The sequence below is a fragment of the Aristolochia californica genome, unplaced genomic scaffold, assembly GCF_029961685.1.
Source record: "Aristolochia californica isolate CCGP_79_NKW_82.1479 unplaced genomic scaffold, dmAriCali1.0.hap1 SCAF_14, whole genome shotgun sequence".
NCBI classification, from domain to species: domain Eukaryota; kingdom Viridiplantae; phylum Streptophyta; class Magnoliopsida; order Piperales; family Aristolochiaceae; genus Aristolochia; species Aristolochia californica.
In genome coordinates this window covers 959,251-978,473 of record NW_027181815.1, presented here as the reverse complement: position 1 = coordinate 978,473, position 19,223 = coordinate 959,251, and the positions used below count along the sequence as shown (strand labels likewise).

Below are 19,223 nucleotides of genomic sequence, written 5' to 3'. Positions count from 1 at the left end.
AAATCATGTTGAACTACAAACCACGTAGACGGGAAGATTTTTGAAGACATACATTGGCTGAATTGAAACTCTAAATTTCTCATCACAACTCTTCTATGTCGTATATTTTGAATGTCATATAAGTTGTTTGATCAATCTTCAATGATAAGCATGTTCTCTTTCTTTAGTTGTTCAATTGCTTTGAACTAATAGTTTGAATGGATCCTTACAATGGTTTTTATCTCTTTTAGTTATTTCGGATGATGATTGTTTGATCGAATGATCTTCTTGGTAGAGTTTGGTTGTATTCCTTTTATCTTTTGAAGGCCGTTTAAACTCTTCTTGGTTGGTCAAATAGTTGGTTTGCAAGAACTTGGTTTATGGCATTTTGAGATATCCAAATTTACTTAATACATATAATTTGTTTATTAAGTATTTGTTATCAACAAAATTAACTTAACGAGAATTTTGAGACCAATAAATTCAAAGAAACTTATCTAACTCATCATATCTTATATTGTTTTATGTTATGAGGTCTTATTATATAAGCATTAATGAATTTCTCTATATGGTAAATAATAAAAAAGATATATAAATATCTATCACATGTAACATAACATAATTGTTAATTTAAAAAAAACTCATTGACTTATGTAATTTGAACACACTGGACCTCAGTTCATAATAGAGAAAGTATATAAAATAATAAAATTAAATTACCTAAGTCCCAATTACACCCCAAAAAAGTACTCTTAATTATAATAAAACTATATAATAATAAAATAACTAAAACACATTTAAATTGAAATAATTTTGTCAGAATTTCTCCTGTGAGACTTCTTTTAGATCCCACTATATTAATTTTTTATTCATGTGAGAGTTATATAATACTATTTCAAAAATGGGTTGGGCAAAAGCGAAGGGGGCAGCGTTTTTATTCATATGTGGGAAATTATAAAAACGGCTTACTTCTATCCATATAACAGAAGACAATGTTGTTACATTATTTGTTCCTTAAGAAACTTATCTTCTCCTTCCTCATCTTTACCATTGACTAATGTTGACTTTATTCTACAATTTTCCTTAAGCCTTACATCATTCAATCAAATAACAAAAAAACACTTGATTGCACAATGATTTTTTCCCTAGTTATTATAACTTATGGGATAGAAAGATCAAACATGTGATTGGTGGAGGTCATACAAAAGTGGATTTCGTTATTTGAACAATGAAGTGATTTTATCATACAATGACACGACAGACTAGGTCATCCATCGTTATATATGTTACGGACTTTAGGTCATTCATTTAAAAGTATATCTAGTTTACCGTGTGAGTTAAGAAATTATCATAAGAGTATCGGTCCTTCTTTCACATATAAAGTAAGTTATAGTCTATTTATTTTAATTGAACTATACATTGGGGTCCACTAAAAGTGTCTAACATTACCCATTCTCAATTTTTTTTATATTTGTGGATAATTGTACTCGTGTTACTTGGTTGTATTTAAAGAAAGATCATTTTGAAGTGTTCCATATATTTAAATCCTTTTGTACTATGTTTGAAACTCGATTTAAATTTTTTAAAAAATCAGATTTTGTTGTTATAACAATACCAAAATAAATTATCTACTAAGTTTTAGTCTATTTGCAAGCAAAAAAACGTTATAAACCAAATTTCATGTACTTATACACCTCGACAAATTAGAATTGCAAAATAAAAAAATAGACACCTCTTAGAAGTTGCTCGGGCTTTATTGGTGTTAATAAATGATATTATTATAGTTACAATATGTTATCTTATTAACCATATCCTTCTAGTATTTTGGAAATAATTTTTTTTTCAACTATTTTCCCTTATTTTCAACCATTTTCCCGTCTTGCTAGAGCGTTTGGTTATGTTTGTTTTGTTCATCACCTATCTACTGGTTGAAACTCATTTTGCGTGACGTGAAGCCCAAAATGGACTATATGTTGCCACTATTTTCTCGACAAATTAGAATTGCAAAATAAAAAAATAGACACCTCTTAGAAGTTGCTCGGGCTTTATTGGTGTTAATAAATGATATTATTATAGTTACAATATGTTATCTTATTAACCATATCCTTCTAGTATTTTGGAAATAATTTTTTTTTCAACTATTTTCCCTTATTTTCAACCATTTTCCCGTCTTGCTAGAGCGTTTGGTTATGTTTGTTTTGTTCATCACCTATCTACTGGTTGAAACTCATTTTGCGTGACGTGAAGCCCAAAATGGACTATATGTTGCCACTATTTTCACGACACGCCTCCTACGCTAAGCATTCTAATCATGCAGACGTGGCTGCTTCAGGGAGGGCAGTTTGGTAAGCTCGACGGAAAAGCGACCCGTGATGTGGCAAACCATCCACGTGGCAATGCGAATGCTATAGAATGGTTTCGTGATCGTGTGGCCGTCACGGTTGACGACAGTAGATATTTGATATTTGCTCGCTCTTTTAAACAACACGTAAACGATCAGCAGACTTATCGACAGGCTCCGGGGAAAAAGGAGCCAGTGGAGCCAGTGATCGACGGGCAGCCATGGCTGCCGTCTCTAAGCTCCAACTCTCTTCCCACACCTTCGAACCGAATCCAATCATTAGGCGTAGTTTCCTCCGGAATGCGGTGAAACTAGACGGAACTTTGTGTCTCCGTCGCCTGACTGCCGACCGTCGTAGTTCACCGTCGCAGCTTTGTCGATCTTTCAGATCCGATGATAGAGAGGAATCTGAGAAGAAGCACGACGGAGCTGTGGAGGAGCAAAGGTTGCGGTCAAGGAAAAGGAACGGTGTGCTTTACTCCCTGAAATCGTTGATTCTGAGGGTTTCGGGAGGAGAATCGAAGTTGAGAGGCGAGAACGGAAACGTAATGGCGAAGGTGGAAGAGATTTTTTTCTCAGTGAGTAATAAATCGATGCTTTTTCTGTAAGATTTGCTTAAACTCATATTGTTCAGTATATTCCGGACCATGGCACTTAAAACACACTGATAAGCAATTAAGCCACAATTAAGCGAGTCAATTAAGTGAAGATTTACAGATAAGCAGTTTCAGGTCTACGCTCTATATATGTTTGTCTCCACATATAGAAATTCATTTTAATGTTGTCTTTCGTTTCGAGGTCAGTCACAAGGCTCGCACCTTTCTTTCCGAACTGATGGATAATGTATAAACACGGACCTTTTTTCTGTTACTTCTTATTTATCGGGTATTCATTACGACACAAATTCTTTTTACGGGATAACAAATTGTCAGTTTTAGAAAATTCCTTTTATTACTTCTTAGAAAACATTTGTGGTCTTCCCTATCTAGAGTTCTGACTTCTGAGTGACGCGTCAGTGTAATTTTCTTATCCTGAACTCACGTTCTGGAGTTTTTTTGTTTCCTGGTGGTCAAAATCAAATACTCAAATTGTGTGGTTCGGTATTATGAAAACTAGTGTCTTTCAATGAAGAACATTAGTTTAATGGATCAGTGTGTCTGGTGAAATTATAGTCCATCTTGGTTTTGCATTTTGCTCACATCTGCGTTTGGCAAAAAAGTTGAATTACAAAAGATTAATTGGGAATTTCCACTTCTAGAAAACACTTCTAAAAATTTGGGTGCCTAAGTTTTAACTTCGTTTGTGTGTGTTTTCACATTTTTTCTGATAACGAACCCAACCATTGAAAACGAAATAGGTAATTTCTGGAAAACCTTCATGCAGGCTCTTGCATGTTTGACATTGCCTACATAGAGCCCAAGGCACACTTTTAAATGACCCGTTCTATTGTAAATGCCCGTAAATTTCCAAAATGCCTGCATAGTTTAGATGGGAACCAGGTGAGGAACTGTTAAAAATCTCACGATCTTATCTAGTAAGTGGCCCAGCCTGTTCTAGCTGAACCCATGACAAGCAACAATGTCGTCATAATGACAAATAGTCCCTACAATGCAGCATACATCACAGGCCTGCTATCATGAAAATAATTTTAAAGTAGATCTTTGTTATTAGAAATTGCCAAAGTTAAGGAGCCCATGTAATGTTTCTTCATTATTCTTAAAAAAGTAACTGAAAAAGATGAATAAAAAATAATGCATATCTTGTTTCATTTCAATGATATAGATATCCGACCTTGAAATTCACCTTTCAAAGTTTGAATTTTACAAGTAAACAAGGCAAAAGTGTTAAGATAAAAGGTAAATTCAAGTGAAAACTGGTTCAGCTTGCTGGGTTGTTCAGTTTATCAAAGGAAAGGGGTTTTATCTCCTATTTCGCTCAATTGAATCTTCTAATTTGGTCCTGATATTAGAACACTGATCCTAGTGTTACCTGTAGGTGGTTACTGAGGTTGTAAAGAAGTTACTTGACATCTTTGTATTGTATACAGATGTTAAACCTGTCTATCTCAGTTTTTTCGTCATAACGATCTAGATTTTTTGTTGTTTTAACCAAACTTTTAGTTTGCTTCCCATTAACTATATTATTTATAACCTGAAGTTTTCTATAGTTGTTAGTAAGCTTTCTGAGTTGAAAATTACATTTATGTATGCTGGTTGTTTTAGATTTCCTTGTCTTGGAAGTAGTAATTAGCTAATGTATTGGATCTGTGATTCTTACTTTCCTGAGATAAGTACAGACGTTAAAACTGAGGAAAAGTGGAACTATTTTGGGGCTTCCATAGCTGGCCATAGCTGGCTGTATGCTACAAATGGCAATATATGGCTTTCGGGTTTGTGAATAACTTAATCTGGACTAGGATATTGAGAATTGCTCCAGAATTCTTGTACTTTCTGACTTTCAAACCTCCAGAATCCAGCATCCATGTCAGGTCTATGACTCCTAGTCTTGATTTTTTTATAAGCTACATTCAAGTCAATCACTGTGTTGCTAATGTCCGCGGCTGATTCTCTGTAGATAAGATTTTTTAATACGGCTCTGAAGTCTAATACTAAAACAACTAATATTGAGCTAGCTTCCTGTCTGATTAGCAGCTGGCAGACTAGAAATTCTGGCCCCAGAGGACACCTCTTAGCATATCCATGCTTTTCTGTTCCTGTTACTGAGTGTAAATCATATGTTACTTGTTGGTCACTTCTCTTCATATTCATCTCCATCACCATTCAAAATGCTCATATCTGTTATAAAATTTGAACTTTATAATTGGTAAATCACTTTAAAATTTCATATTTTTCTGTACCCATGACATGCTTGTGTCTTTCATTCTCATACATTCCATGTTTGTCTTGACCAAAATATTTTAATTAACTTCTCTGCCAAGGCGTAATATTGACAAAGTTTGCAACTTCTAAAATCTTGAGATTATTTTTTTTTCCCATTTGAATCCAGTTTGCCACCCAATTTGGAAGGTATCTGTTCACCATGATGAGCACCGGAGTAATTCTTGCAATTGGTTTCCAGTTGTCAGGTTTGCTTTCTTGTCCTTTTACAAAATCCTGGGTGTCTGAAAATGCTAATGCTAGATTGGAATCTAAACTTCCTGATGTTTGTCTGCTATCTAGGTGGGGACAGTCAGATGAATAATTTGATTTGGTATAGCTGGCTTGGTGGGATTATCATTGGAACAATGATAGGAGCAAACATTGTTTTAGAGGAGCACTGTAGGGCTGGTCCTCGAAACGTTGTCATAACAGGAAGGTATTATGTTTATTCTTTTCATTGCATGGTATTGTCATTACATACATCCGTCTGCAACTTTCATTTAAAAAAACTAAAAGGTAACAACCGCTCTGCATAATGTTATTTTCATTTATGGACTTCTTGAACATGTTACCATAATTGTGCATATATGTGAAAAACAAAAAAAGTACTAATAGTTATGAACGGAATGATTTCTTGTTGTCAAACTACCATGTACCTTGTGTGATTTCAAATGAGGAGAACATTACTTTAGTTTACAATAACTATGACTTGCAATTCATCGGATTATGAAATGTTGGTGTAAAGTCTTCAAATGCTACATAGAAATAAAACACCTGAATATATATCCGGTGCCTAAGAAATAACCTATAAAAATTTCTTTAAGTTCTTTGTGTTTATCCACATTTGTCTTCTAATACAGCACAAGAGGACTGGGAAAAGCACTTGCCAGAGAATTTCTACTTTCTGGGGACCGTGTTGTTGTTACTTCTCGAAGGTATTGTTCAGATCTCTGATATTACCTTTTGTCCATACCTCTTTTACTTTGTGACTCTATTTTATCCATCTCAAGTTGACTCATACTTCTACATCCCACCTTGGACTTTTTTCTCAAGGCAGTCCTGAATCTGTCAACAAAACTGTTGAAGAGCTCCAAGAGCATCTGCAAGAAAGTATGCTGACAGCAAGTACTAAGTCTAAAACAAGTATGAGACATGCTAAAGTGATTGGCCTTGCATGTGATGTCTGCAAAGCTGATGACGTCAAAACACTGGCTAACTTTGCATATACTGAACTTGGATGTATAGATATTTGGGTGAGTTTAATCACTATGTTAATTTTAACTTGAAGTTTGCCGTTTAAGGAAGCTTGAAATCTTGACAACTGATGTGACGACAAGAACGAGGGCCTGTTCATCTGATGGAAGTTTGGAATTAGTTTATCTCGAACAGGGTCTTGTTCTCGCTTGACCAGCATTGTGCATATAACAGAGCTCAAATCCATGGTTCTAGAAGAAAACCTAGGGATACGCTCAAGAAACCAACACTTCTTTAATTTTTTTTTCATTTATCAGGTATAAAGTTGTGCATTTTTTTGTTTCTGGGACAGATTAATAATGCTGGCACAAACAAAGGTTTCAGGCCATTATTGCAATTTACGAATGAAGATATTCAGCAGGTATGTGTTCTTCTTTTTTGTCATGCATCTCAGGAGAGCAGTGGCTGAGGAAGAAGAAAAATAATAATTTTGATGTAATAAGTTATCCTGTTAAGGACATGAAGTGCCATTTGTTTACCTCTACTTAAAAGGAGGTATCTGAAAATTCTTCCTAAACCATAAACTTCTAATGTTGCTCCCACTGAGGGGTCATTTACCTTTTCAAAAAGCTAAAGCAAAAGTAAACCACTAAAATGAAAGAAAAGAACTCTAGGAATGGTGTTTTGTAATTTTGAGCGTTTTTGCTGAAGAACCTACTAGATTCTGATCTCACTCATGGGGCGATTTGTCTTGGTATCAATCATGTGAATTGAAAAGTTGTTGAAGAAAATTTTGTTGGTTTTAACTGTTAATCCTATAGAATATCCAGAATACTAAGGAAATTTTTTGGAAAGTGTGTAAGATAAACGTGCTCTATACTATGGCTATCCGACAAACTACTTGTCTAGGGATGATGCAGTTTGAGACGAACTCACATCAAGCTGATTTGACAAATGATAGGAGACTGTAGGAAGTGATGTTGTGTAGAATTCAGGGTCTAGTAGTTTATGTATGTTAGTTATTGTACAAGCTGAAGTGCAGCTGTTCTGAATTGACTGACATTTTACATTTTTCTCAGTTGGCCAGCACGAGGTGCCATCATCTATAGCACCATTGGTCAGAGAAATATGTAACCAAGAAAGATAGAACATTGATTGGATCAATAGAAGATTGATTCATATGGGTTAGATGGGTGGTTTTCCTATCATGTTTGCCTAATCTCAGCGAGGAGGTGCAAAGTCCAAAATAAGATTTGATTTCATTCATTGGGATTATTCTTCATCTATGGATCTGCACATCCATGTTGACTTAGACACAGAGGAAGAAACCCTTTTTAACATGATAATAAGCTTGTTCAGGAAACCTGATTGGAGGTACCTGAAAATCATTTGCTTCCACTAGCTGGGCTTATTGTTTTTAGTATTTACAGCAAGAGGAAGAATCCGGTCACATCCACATGTACTGCTCATGAACTTGCAGATTTTATTTCTCAGAATTATGCTGATTATCACTGACCATTTCATGATGTTTATGTGATTATGACAGTCCACCTTATCACACCAAAACTTCATTTGGTTATTTTACAGATAGTCTCAACAAATTTGGTTGGTTCTATAATCTGCACACGTGAAGCCATGCGTGTCATAGGATCCCAACAGAAAGGGGGTCATATATTTAACATGGATGGTGCAGGTTCTGGAGGATCCAGCACACCTCTGACAGCTGTGTAAGTTATTTTGTACATCTTACAACGATGTTACCTTTAATGGTGATTACATTTATGATTTTTCTTCTCATAACTTTTAAGTGACTCCCCTGTATCTTGTTTTAGATAGAATTTACTCAATTGCTGGTTATGCTAAGATGCTAAACCAATTTCACTTTGTAGTTATGGTTCAACCAAATGTGGTTTGAGGCAACTGCAAGCATCCCTGATAAAGGAATGCAAGCGATCTAAGGTTGGAGTGCATACAGCTTCGCCAGGAATGGTTCTTACTGACTTGCTGTTAAGGTAACTACAGATGTATCTTTCCTCTAGGCTATATTTGAATGTTATGAGAAGCGGATAATACTGTGCATTTTGTTCAATGATTGGAGATGCAGATGTGATGTGTGAGCTATGATCTGAACCGTAAGTTATTTTGGTGCATGAGTGGTTTGTGATATTTATAGATGTCATAACAGTCAATATTGCTATTATTTTTTTTATTTTTTTTTGTAGTAAACACAATCTCCTCTACTGCATTCAACCAGTAAAATTTGTTTCTTGTATAATGTGTCAACCTCCTATTGGATGTTATTTATCTTTCCTTAATTCTTTTCTCATTTTGGATGGATTTTTTATCTTTTCCACTGAGATTGGCTCTTTGATCACTAGCAATGGTCATCACATAAGGGGGGGAGGCCTTGGGTTTGAGTTTCAATAGGATATGGGGTACAGTGTGGTGTGTTCATGTAAAGACAACTTTAAAAAGATGCTGACAGTGTCATTGGCTATGTGGACCGGACATTTTGTTTGCAGTGGTTCAACTCTTAAAAATAAGCAAATGTTTAACATCATCTGTGAGCTGCCAGAGACTGTTGCTAGAACATTGGTTCCACGAATGCGGGTAGTAAAGGGATCTGGAAGAGCCATTAACTACTTAACTCCTCCCCGCATTTTGCTAGCCCTTGTCACTGCCTGGGTACGCCGTGGTCGTTGGTTTGATGAGCAGGTAGAGTTGACCTCCTTTTTCATAATATTTTGTATCAATAGTTATGTTCCTTCTTGATTGACCGAGTAGCAGCGAACGTGTCAAATGCAACAATCCTGGTAACTAATGAATAGTAATATTTTTTTTTTGCGGAACTGATAACCTGAAACTGTAACTTGGACATCTGTGTTTGACCAGGGGAGAGCATTGTATGCAGCTGAGGCAGATCGCATCCGTAACTGGGCAGAGAGCCGTGCGAGATTCTCTTTCACTGATGCCATAGAAATGTACACAGAGAACACTTGGGTGTCTGTTTTCTCCCTCTCTGTTGTTTGTGCCTTCATAATCCTCTCGAGTTCGTCCGGCCCACTATCAGGAACCTGATATGTGAATGCGCCGCCATTGAAAAACCAGAAGATACTTGTTGGAGACCAACTCGCACAGAACTGCAGAATCCTTCTCTTTCATTCCTTTCAGTTTTCCTTTTGTGTCGCATTCGGCACCATCGATTTCATCAGCGTCTACATTGGTAGTTGCTTATGTCATGTAAATGAATTTTTCATGTATTCTTCTTCCATTGAAAAAAAATGTATTAACAACTTTGTATACCATCAATCCAGTTGTATAATTGATTAGTATGTGTTGTAATTTTATCCATTTACGTAATTTGTCAGTTTAATTCAGTCACTTGTAAATGGATATGAAATATAAAAAATATTATTCAATTAAAAACTCTCAGGTAATTTTAATTCGTTTATCCGTTTATTAAATAGAAAATCTATGAATGATACTTGATTACTCAAAAATACTTAAAGAGAAGACTTTATATATTTGTTAGGTACAATAAAGGCATTGTCCTATCTATTTATCTTGGATACCTAAGACAACAAAACCTGCCCTCCCTCAGATGGTTGAAAAGAGAAAAAACATCACCGATTGGATCACCAAGGGAAAAGCTCCAATTTTTCTTCATTTCTCTTTTATAAAGATTAAGAGAAAATTATTACACTGTGGTTGAAAGTAAGATGACCTCGCTCATTTTTATCTTTATAAATATAAATATTTTTATTAATAATACTTATTTATATAATTATTTAAAATTTTATAATTATAATAAAAAATATGATATTTTATCTATTTATTTACACGTGGAAAAGATTGGATAATTAAGAAAAACAAATAATAACGAAATAGTTTATTTATTTTAATCAAAATAAAATTAAAAAGAGTAAGTATAAAAAAGAAACAAATAACATAATATCACTGTATTCGCATTGCTGATGATTAGCCTATCATGAGAAATGAAGTTGGAACTTTTATGGCTAACGCACTTCACGACCACCCCTAACATGAGATGACACCTCGAACCTAGTTTCCCTTGGAACTAATGCTAATGCAAACGGCCGTTAAACGCACGGGTTACGATTAAAATATTAACCTCTCATTCATTGAAAAACAAAGAAAAAAAAATACCCTAATCCCCATAAAAATCCACAAATAGATCCTTTCCCTCGATTTCCAACTTTTTTGAGATTCACTACCTTTTTTCTATTTTTATTATTGAAAAAAAAATAGGTGGGTGGAGTGCCCAGCAATGGGTTGGGAGAGGAAGGAAGCAGTGCCCAGGCCTTTCCTCCACCTTCCCGCACAGGAAGGAGGTGGGGGTGGAGGGAGGATCTGCCACTTTAAATCTCCTCCCTCAGTCTCCAAGCTCTCTTTGATAACATGGCTAGTTCTGACCAGCTTGAAGGTATAGCATGTTTGCTAAGAGAAGGGGGCTCTCTCTGATAATAACACTCATTTCAGTTTGGCCTAAATATAACATGTTTCAATAGTGGAGCATCACACCTAAACTCACCCTGGTATTCACATCTATTTGATAATACCATCTTCACCTGCCTGAAAATGTTACAGAAATTGTTGTACCTATCTGAAAGTTCTTAAACCCACCCAGTCAATTGCTTCTAGCTTCGAAAGCTGGATCATTATGAATTACCTGGAACAGTAAAAGTTGCTGATTGCAGCCACTACGAAGCTAAGGGTTAACGTTACCCTACACTATGCGCCCTCAGGCTGGACAAATGGGTTAGCGATCTCGTCAGTCCCATCAGTTGGGGATACAAGCATCACGGCAGTGCCTCGACAGACCTACAAGATGAGTAAGTGATTAAGTAGCAGAAATGCTTCATTCTCTGAATGATATATGCATGTTGCAACTGCGTCTGATGCTTAAGATTGTCTAGATCAAATCCAAGGATAGCATTTGGATGGTTGGTCAAGTCACAAAATAAAAATAAAAATAACTTAATAAATGCTACAAATGCTACAAAAAAAAATGACTTAATATTTGAAACTTGAAAGATCTATGCAGAAAAACACACTACATTTTCGAGCCTAATCAAAATGCTTCCAAATTTCAACTCTCCCAACCTGAAGCATACTCAAACGAAAATGAACGAAGATGGAAATTATCAAAATTTATTAAATGCTCTTTCCCACAAGTTAACAATGAGTAGAATCACAAACTTGCGTGTAGATATGAAGTATAAATCCAAACTGGTAAACCTCCATATCAGAGAGGGGGTTCTTATGCAAGTGAATTTCCGCTTATGTGATATAAAAAAAAGTGATAATTTTGAAGTGCCACTTGATTTAGTGTCTACAGAGGTGCTTTTCTTTACAGAATATTAAGTTTCTTCATAATTAGATGTCAACAGCAGAAATGTAATCTAAATTAGTATCAAGAAAGAGTAACATACTATGAGGCCAAGACGCCTAGTCTGATCAGTAGTCTTCAGTGGATCATCTGGATCTGTAGTAAAAGAAAGGCAACATAAATACAACCTCCACATGAAAATAATGAAAACCATGCTCTTTGATTGCCACGATACAGTTTAACTTGTAGACTTGGAAAATAATAATTACAGAAAGAAGACATCCCATAGGTAAAACACATGAAATATTATCTTGAGGACAGCTCGGTCTCTTTTGCCACCTTAGACCACCCAAGGTAAGTTCTTAGGCATACCTCGGTAGACCTTAGAATTACTAATCTCACTTGAATTGAAAAGAAAGCATTGTAATTTTAAAAGTAAAATAGTTAGACAGCTCCTCAAAAAATAGGACCGGAATTTTTTTTTAGCTGATGAGAATGAGATGACAAAAAAAATATAAAAAAAATTATGGATGGTTGGATATCAAGCTAAGGCATGAACTAATCTCCATAAGGCAAAATTATTGACATCAGCTTTTAAGAAAGAAAAACTACCATTATAGTCAGTAAAGTATTTTCTGCTCAACTCTATAAGAAGACTCAAACACAAATTCTACAATCAAAGTTAACTGCTACTAGAAAAGACATCATAGATTAAATGAATACATAATCCATGTCTCATACTACCAGTCATGGCAAGGAGCAAGTGAACTACAATGTGATACCTCTCAAGAACTCTACAGCTTCATCCAGTACAAGGTTCAGTAACTGGTCATATCCTTTCAAAGTTCCTGTGACTGTAAAACAGAAGACACTGACTTATGAACCATAAAATAGGCCTTAACAGGTTCAGCAGAAAACTAACGGGAAAAAACTTCTGAAGATAATAAAATAAACACAGAACAAGAAGAAGTGCTAGCGCTTAATCTTGTGATACAGAAACAACATCTACCACAATTTATCTGCAGTAAAATGCAAAGGTAACAATTCCACATAAATAAGCCAGGTTTACTAAATGATAGACAACACAGTCTTCTTCTTATTATTATTCTTTTACTCCTCAGCCTTGGCCCATGTATGATGGGATCACCTACATGAATCCATTTTCTCCCATTTTGACCTAAAAGAATATCTTATCAAATCCACCTGGACATAATGATTTGGATACTTCATTTTGAGATTCAAAAAAGTAAAACCACAATAGCAGAAGCAACTCTTATGTAATAAAACAGATTTAATAGGGGCATGGATGTTAAATGCACAAACAGCAGCTTATCAGAACTTTTCAAATAGACAAGAGTAATGAGAAATGGATTACTGACCTTGCCGTCCACCAGTAAGTTTGACTTGAACACCCTTGTCAACAAATTTTGCCAAATCAAGAACAGTTTCCTTACGACCCGACTGAAGACAGAAAGGTTAAAAAATTGAAAAAAATAACTTGAATAGGCTGATTAGAGCAGTCACATGATAACTGGGCTGGTAGATTAATAGGTAGTCAATGACTTACAATAGAAATAAGACAGGAAAACAAAAATTAGTAAAACATAAGAGCGTAAAACAAGAATAAAAATACTTTTTTCTGATTAAGGTCAATTTTGTAGTGATGGTAATATCTAAATTTCAGGAGACGTCTGAGTTCCTTTTTCCAAATGATGAAGCAAAGAACTTTGTGGGGGTAGGTGAGGGAATTAACCAAAAACAGGCCCATAGTTTATAGATTCAATCAGAAGCATAGCATTTCCATAGCATTCTACTAGTAAGAATTTCAATAACTCTCAAGGGACTGAATCCAAACAGTTCGCACAGTCTACAGGTTCAATCAGAAGCAGAGCATTTCCATACCATTCTACAAGTAAGAATTTCAATAATTCAAATGTACTAACAGTGAAACTTGCAGAAGTCTTGATACAGTTACTTCACTGCTAAAAGCCGAAACAAGCTATGCTAAAAAGCAGAAAAGTTCAGGCTAGAAAAATTCTCTGCCAGCCATCTAGGACAAAAATAAGCTCCTAACTGATAAGAGTTGCAACATTGAAAAACCGAAATCTCCAGGATGGAAAATTCTAATTCTTGAAGCTCAAGACATCCAAAAAGAAGCTCCTAACTAAAAGGAAATGCAACATTGGAAATCTCACCATTTTAGAAGTTGTAGTCCTACTTCAGTGGCATCAACAAAGATAACCTGCAATCAAATCCAAACAGCAGAGTTGCATACCTCTCTCTCATCAGAAATGACATAAGGCAAGGCTTTTTTACTGAAAAGATGATAAAAGACAAACTTAACTAAATATGAAGAGAAAAGACCAATTAGCTAATCAAGTAAGAAAGACACCAATCAAGCCATGAGTGCATAAATGAGGATGAGGGAAACCTCATTTTCTTTTTCTTTCTTTTTTTACTTTTTTTTTTAGATAGGCAATTTTTATTTCAAGCCAGACAGCAACAAACAAAAGAAACTAGGCAAGGGAATCCCTAACAACGAGAGATTGAAGGGAGATCCTTTTTTACCAAGAGAGTCAACCAAGTCATTGGCAGAGGGACCTCTCTAAAGCTTTTTCGTTAGAGCACCAGAGGCAGAACAAAGAAAATGTATGCCACAGCTATCGTACTTGTATAATTACCCTTTTTCTTGCTTAGTAACTAGAGAGAGAGAGTGAGAGGGAGGGAGTGAGAGAGAGAGAGAGAGAGTTATGCACATAAATGCATCAGAGAATGTGTCCACTTAGAGGGCGGTGATGTAGCGGCACATGAGCACTTCAAATGCTGAATGGTCTGGCCCAACATGCCAGGCAGTCAATTTGTGCATTTAGCAGAAGATTAAAAGATCTAACCCAAGAAACTAATTCATATCCTTTTATTCAATTCAGGATCATGCACATGGGTGCCAGGATTTCCAAAAGCTAACGTTCAAATACATAATTTTAGAAACAAGCTTGCTTTCATTATTATTGATCTTCATTTTAACTGCATAACTTTCAAATTCCACTTGGTAACCATACTTGTTGTTACTCGTTGGCATGGCAGCATGTAAGTGGATATGGTTTCCCTTGCATTGCAGCATCATATATTGATTTATCTTTCCTAACTTTTGCTGTCTCTTTCCTCCCTTGTTTCTCCCCCCCATCCATTGCTACTTTACTCTCATCCTAGAAGCCGGTAACCCTCAGAGCAGTTCTGGAAATGTACAGATGGCACTGCTCATTTTCAAAATTTATGGGAAAGATCAGCTATATACGTCCCTAATAGTCTATTGTTTAACTAAAAGTGCAAAACACGTATCTCCCTACAACAAATTGATTTCGGCATTAACAAAAGGGTTGTCAATAATGGGCTTTAAGTTTGTTGTAGCTCCAAAAGCAGAGGGGTTTATTGATCCCTCACAATGTGGATGATTTCCACTTTTAGAAACTATCTGAGAAAAGCCAAACCCACGACAATCTTTAGCTTCTTATCTCTTCAATGACTGTTACCGCATAGCCATTGGTTTTCTTTTCCTCTGCCACAAAATATGTGCAGTTCACCAAGTTGCCTCTTGCATGCCCAACGATCATTCCCCTATAATTACTTCAACAGATTCTGAGTAATTTGTCACTTGACACAACTGTTCTCACATAATTTGGGTAAAAAGATGACAAAACAAACAAACATCTAATGGATTATATAACTATAATGTCAATGACTAGTATGAGACCCTGAGACCTGACAGAGGCTAGGTAAAAACAATTTCAGTGAGAAATCACTTATTCCGTCTCTAAAATGATATTTGCGTTTTCCTATCGAATGAGCTGAAGAACCAGCATAAATTACTTCTTTTTGGATAGATCAATAGTAAAATTCTTATGAAATCTTAACGACAACAAAACCAAAACCAGAGGAACAATTCTTTTTATAATTGGACGCGAAACTTGCATAATTAGTAAATTCGAATACCTAAACCCAAATTCAGTCCACAGACGCACAAAAAAGGGAGCATCCAAACAGTAAAAGACGCTTTGGGAATCCCACCCTACAGATTCCATAACTCGTATAACTCCTAACTCATCCCTTCCACTTCCCTAACCGCTACTACTACATACGACTCTTACCTAAAGTAGATGGATGGGATTAACAAACCTGGAAAAACTAGTGAAGCCAGGACTGTAGGAGTCCAACGGGAACAGTAATGAGGCGGAGGTCGGCAACAAACCTAGGATGAAGATAACGGAGAACTGAGACTGCCTATGAATATGTTGAGGACGTTCGGTGCAGAGGACAATGGCAGTGACAGGCTGACAGCGTTGAGCGGAGGAGGATAGCAGTCGAGTCCCGAAAGGCGAGAAAAGTGACGCGCCACAGGCAATGTAGTGCCTCCCGCTCTCTCAGGGTCGGTTTATATACCAGGGTGTCCCTGACACAGAAATCAGGATACGTTACAGAGTTGCCCGTATCGGATTTTCTCATACGTATCAAGAGACCTTAAAATCTGATACATATTGGATTATGGGCCAATACACTTCCCTGTATGGGCCTGTATCGACAGATTGAAGGGTCGATCGAGTAGCCCGAAACCTACTATGAGCTGATATCTGATACGGTTGTGTCTATCTATATATTTATCTATCTATATATATATACTCTCGATATTCATTCATTTTTATTTTTATATTTAAGACTAATTATTTTAAAAATACTATATGAATCAATCATGAAATATTCAACATTTTGGGGGGGGGGGGGGGGGGGGGTCAATATCACTCAGGACATGGTCTTCATGTGCATTACTCAGTTCATGTCCTGAAGTCATTGGGGAAGGGAGCGCCAAACTTCATGTCATATACATGATCATCTATCACTCGGGAGTTCATGTCCTAAGAGTAAACGGTGGAAAGTGTTTTTCACCCATTTTGAGAATCGTGTATATGACACTATAGACCTCCCACTCGATTTTGATATTTGGGCTTCAATTTCTTAATTTCTACTTCAATTCGGCATCAATTTCCCCATTTGGCTTTGATTTCAGCCATCGGCTTCGGTTTAACAGTCATCCTCCCTCTCCTCTCCCTCTCGACCTCCGTCGCAGAGCACGGGAGGTTGAGCATCTGTTGTAGAGCTTATCGGCCTCTCACTGTTGCCCACTGGCCCGTTGCCCGCTGGCTTGCTGTTGAGGAAGACGACGATGGTTTAATTTTCCCTACCGCAACGGCGAAACTAGCGTCATAAAAATCTTTTTTTTTTAAATATAAAATATTTATTTGTATTTATTTAATATATTTATTTTATAATTACTATATTAAAATAGTGATTTAATAGTCATGATTCAAATATTTGATAAATTATTTTGGCATAATTATCCGATTGCTATAGTTAATTAAACCAATGGTTTTAAATTTTGTGATAATATATTATTAATTATAATACATAAAATATATTATGTACAAATATATAGTGTGTTAAAGTTATGATTAGATCAATTTTTTCTCTTAAATTATTAATTTTTAGGTTAAAGTATATCATATGTTATTAATAAATTAAATAACTCAACGTATTACTTTCGTTTTTGTTATTTATAACGTTATTTATTTATTATTTATAATTAATCATATGCGTATTTCGTTGGCTCATGTAATTACCATATTAATGCACAATAAAATATCTAATTCAATTAATAAATATATTCATATATTTAATTATACATTAAATAACTTATTCGTGTAGTAATAATGGTTATTTTACCTAATTTGGGTTTAAGGATTATGTTGTAATTAAGTGTACTGTAAAGGTTTATAAATTCTCTTGTCTTTTATGTTTTTCTCATGTTGGGGCACTAACACTGGAAACTGTTTTCCAATGCACATGAAGTCATCAACACTAATACCAAGTGCGAAGATGATCTTCGTGTACATGATTGACATGATCTTCATGTTGGACATGAACTTGAACTTCAAAAATCCATTTGGGGACTACCCACCTCTTTAATGCCTTTTTTTATTATAATTCATTTTTACAGTAAAAATTATACTATACTAAAACAAAAAAAATATATAAATATATAAACCCTGGACTAAGTTGTGTATAAAATCAAAGCACAAAATATATATTTTTCTTTCTTTTCATGTTATTTTAAGTTTTAAGCTAATATAGTTTATTTTAAAATTTTTTTCATTCTTACAAATATGACTGATTTACCATATTTATTTTCCTCGTCTAATATAGTATCAATTTGGGCAAAAGTCTCGTAGTAAGTTAATCTATCTAATGCATAAATCAGTTAGAATGAAACAAAACATAAAAAAATTATTCAAAAAGTTAACTACAAATAAAAAATAGCCAAAATCATACATTTGGCTTTGGTACATGAGAAAATTTTATGCGAAAATAAAATTGAAGATGAAATGAATAAAATGCACAAACCAATTTTATGTAGCTCAGACCTAAGAGCCTAATCCACGGACTAAAGGAGATAGGGATAAATTTTATTGAATCAGAATAAAATCTATAATTAATACGAGTCTATTTATAGGCTAATGAAAGATTATTTGATTCCTTAATTAGGGATTCGAATTTTATTAAGTTAAAAATCAAAATCAACCAAGAATTACTTGATTTACCATGATTTTTTAAAAACAATTACGTAATTTAATTTTGAATATAATTTTAAATTTAATTTAATTGATCTCTTAGCATAAATATATAAAGCTAACAAAAAAAATCGAATTTACCTCGACAAATTATGAATTAATATGAAACGACAAAAATATTTCTCATAACAATAAAAAACAATTATTAATATGAATGAAGCAGATATTGAGTTAATAAATACAAGATAATATACTCTATATAATTGGCATTTGGCATTATATGTGTCTTTCGTTATGAGAAATAATTCATAGATTGGATCAGATTGGATCGAATTTTATGAATTGAAGACGGTTCAAAATAGGCACATTATAAGTGTCTTTCGTTGTCCCACATAGTGAGTAGTCCAAATTTAGAGAAACGTACAAAGCATGCAACGACTTGACACCTTTCTTGTTGCTTGCATGAAACCATATAAAAGAATTAGGTGCTTACGTGTTTTTACTTATCTCACAAGATATTCAAGTGAACGAACACTACCCTTCACCATACACACCCCAACTAGAGCATGCAAATCTGAGTTGACTCAGCGAGTGGGGTAGTTATGGTTTCTTGTGTCTGAATATTTAAGCAAGTGCAGTACAGCTCATATTTGCACGATGAGTCAATGACCGTGTGTGGTTTTTTTCCCTGTGATTTGTTGAACTAATCCAAGCCCTAGGCAGAGTTTCTCCATCAGATGAAGAAGGAAGAGCAGCACCTGTCGCACCAGGTAGTTTAGGCTTTCCAATCGATCCGTTCTAAAACAGAAAATTCCCGACCCTAAACACCGTGGGCCCACCACCATTTTAGTGGGCCATAATTA

At 35.2% G+C, this 19,223-nt stretch overlaps 2 protein-coding genes across 3 annotated transcripts; one reads left to right on the top strand and one right to left on the bottom strand.

Annotated features, from left to right (window-relative positions):
• The first annotated feature begins 2,484 nt into the window (after positions 1-2,484).
• Positions 2,485-9,693, top strand: LOC137950450 (probable chlorophyll(ide) b reductase NYC1, chloroplastic). Its single transcript, XM_068796919.1, has 10 exons — positions 2,485-2,898; positions 5,327-5,405; positions 5,500-5,635; positions 6,060-6,134; positions 6,257-6,452; positions 6,746-6,814; positions 7,981-8,120; positions 8,283-8,405; positions 8,916-9,108; positions 9,286-9,693. Exons 1-10 carry the CDS (start codon positions 2,542-2,544, stop codon positions 9,469-9,471), a joined length of 1,554 nt encoding a protein of 517 aa, XP_068653020.1. The 5' UTR covers positions 2,485-2,541; the 3' UTR covers positions 9,472-9,693.
• Positions 9,694-10,820: 1,127 nt separating this feature from the next.
• Positions 10,821-16,154, bottom strand: LOC137950451 (sm-like protein LSM7). Of its 2 annotated transcripts, none has more exons than XM_068796920.1 (6): positions 15,990-16,154; positions 13,939-13,985; positions 13,123-13,204; positions 12,526-12,597; positions 11,847-11,899; positions 10,821-11,235 (listed from the first exon to the last, which is right to left on the bottom strand). In XM_068796920.1, exons 2-6 carry the CDS (start codon positions 13,939-13,941, stop codon positions 11,146-11,148), a joined length of 300 nt encoding a protein of 99 aa, XP_068653021.1. In that variant the 5' UTR covers positions 13,942-13,985; positions 15,990-16,154; the 3' UTR covers positions 10,821-11,145. The 2 variants fall into 2 exon arrangements, with proteins under 2 accessions (XP_068653021.1, XP_068653022.1); XM_068796921.1 differs by having other exon boundaries at positions 15,917-16,000.
• Positions 16,155-19,223: the final 3,069 nt, after the last annotated feature.

What these genes read in the sequence shown, in the direction of transcription:
- LOC137950450 (XM_068796919.1), top strand. Translation starts at nt 2,542, where the DNA reads ATGGCTGCCGTCTCTAAGCTCCAACTCTCTTCCCACACCTTCGAACCG. An exon ending in AATTGGTTTCCAGTTGTCAG is followed by an intron (nt 5,406 to 5,499) that starts GTTTGCTTTCTT and finishes TCTGCTATCTAG; the next exon opens with GTGGGGACAGTCAGATGAAT. An exon ending in CGAATGAAGATATTCAGCAG is followed by an intron (nt 6,815 to 7,980) that starts GTATGTGTTCTT and finishes GTTATTTTACAG; the next exon opens with ATAGTCTCAACAAATTTGGT.
- LOC137950451 (XM_068796920.1), bottom strand. An exon ending in AGCTGTAGAGTTCTTGAGAG is followed by an intron (nt 11,900 to 12,525) that starts GTATCACATTGT and finishes CTTTTACTACAG; the next exon opens with ATCCAGATGATCCACTGAAG. An exon ending in CTAGGCGTCTTGGCCTCATA is followed by an intron (nt 11,236 to 11,846) that starts GTATGTTACTCT and finishes CTCATCTTGTAG; the next exon opens with GTCTGTCGAGGCACTGCCGT.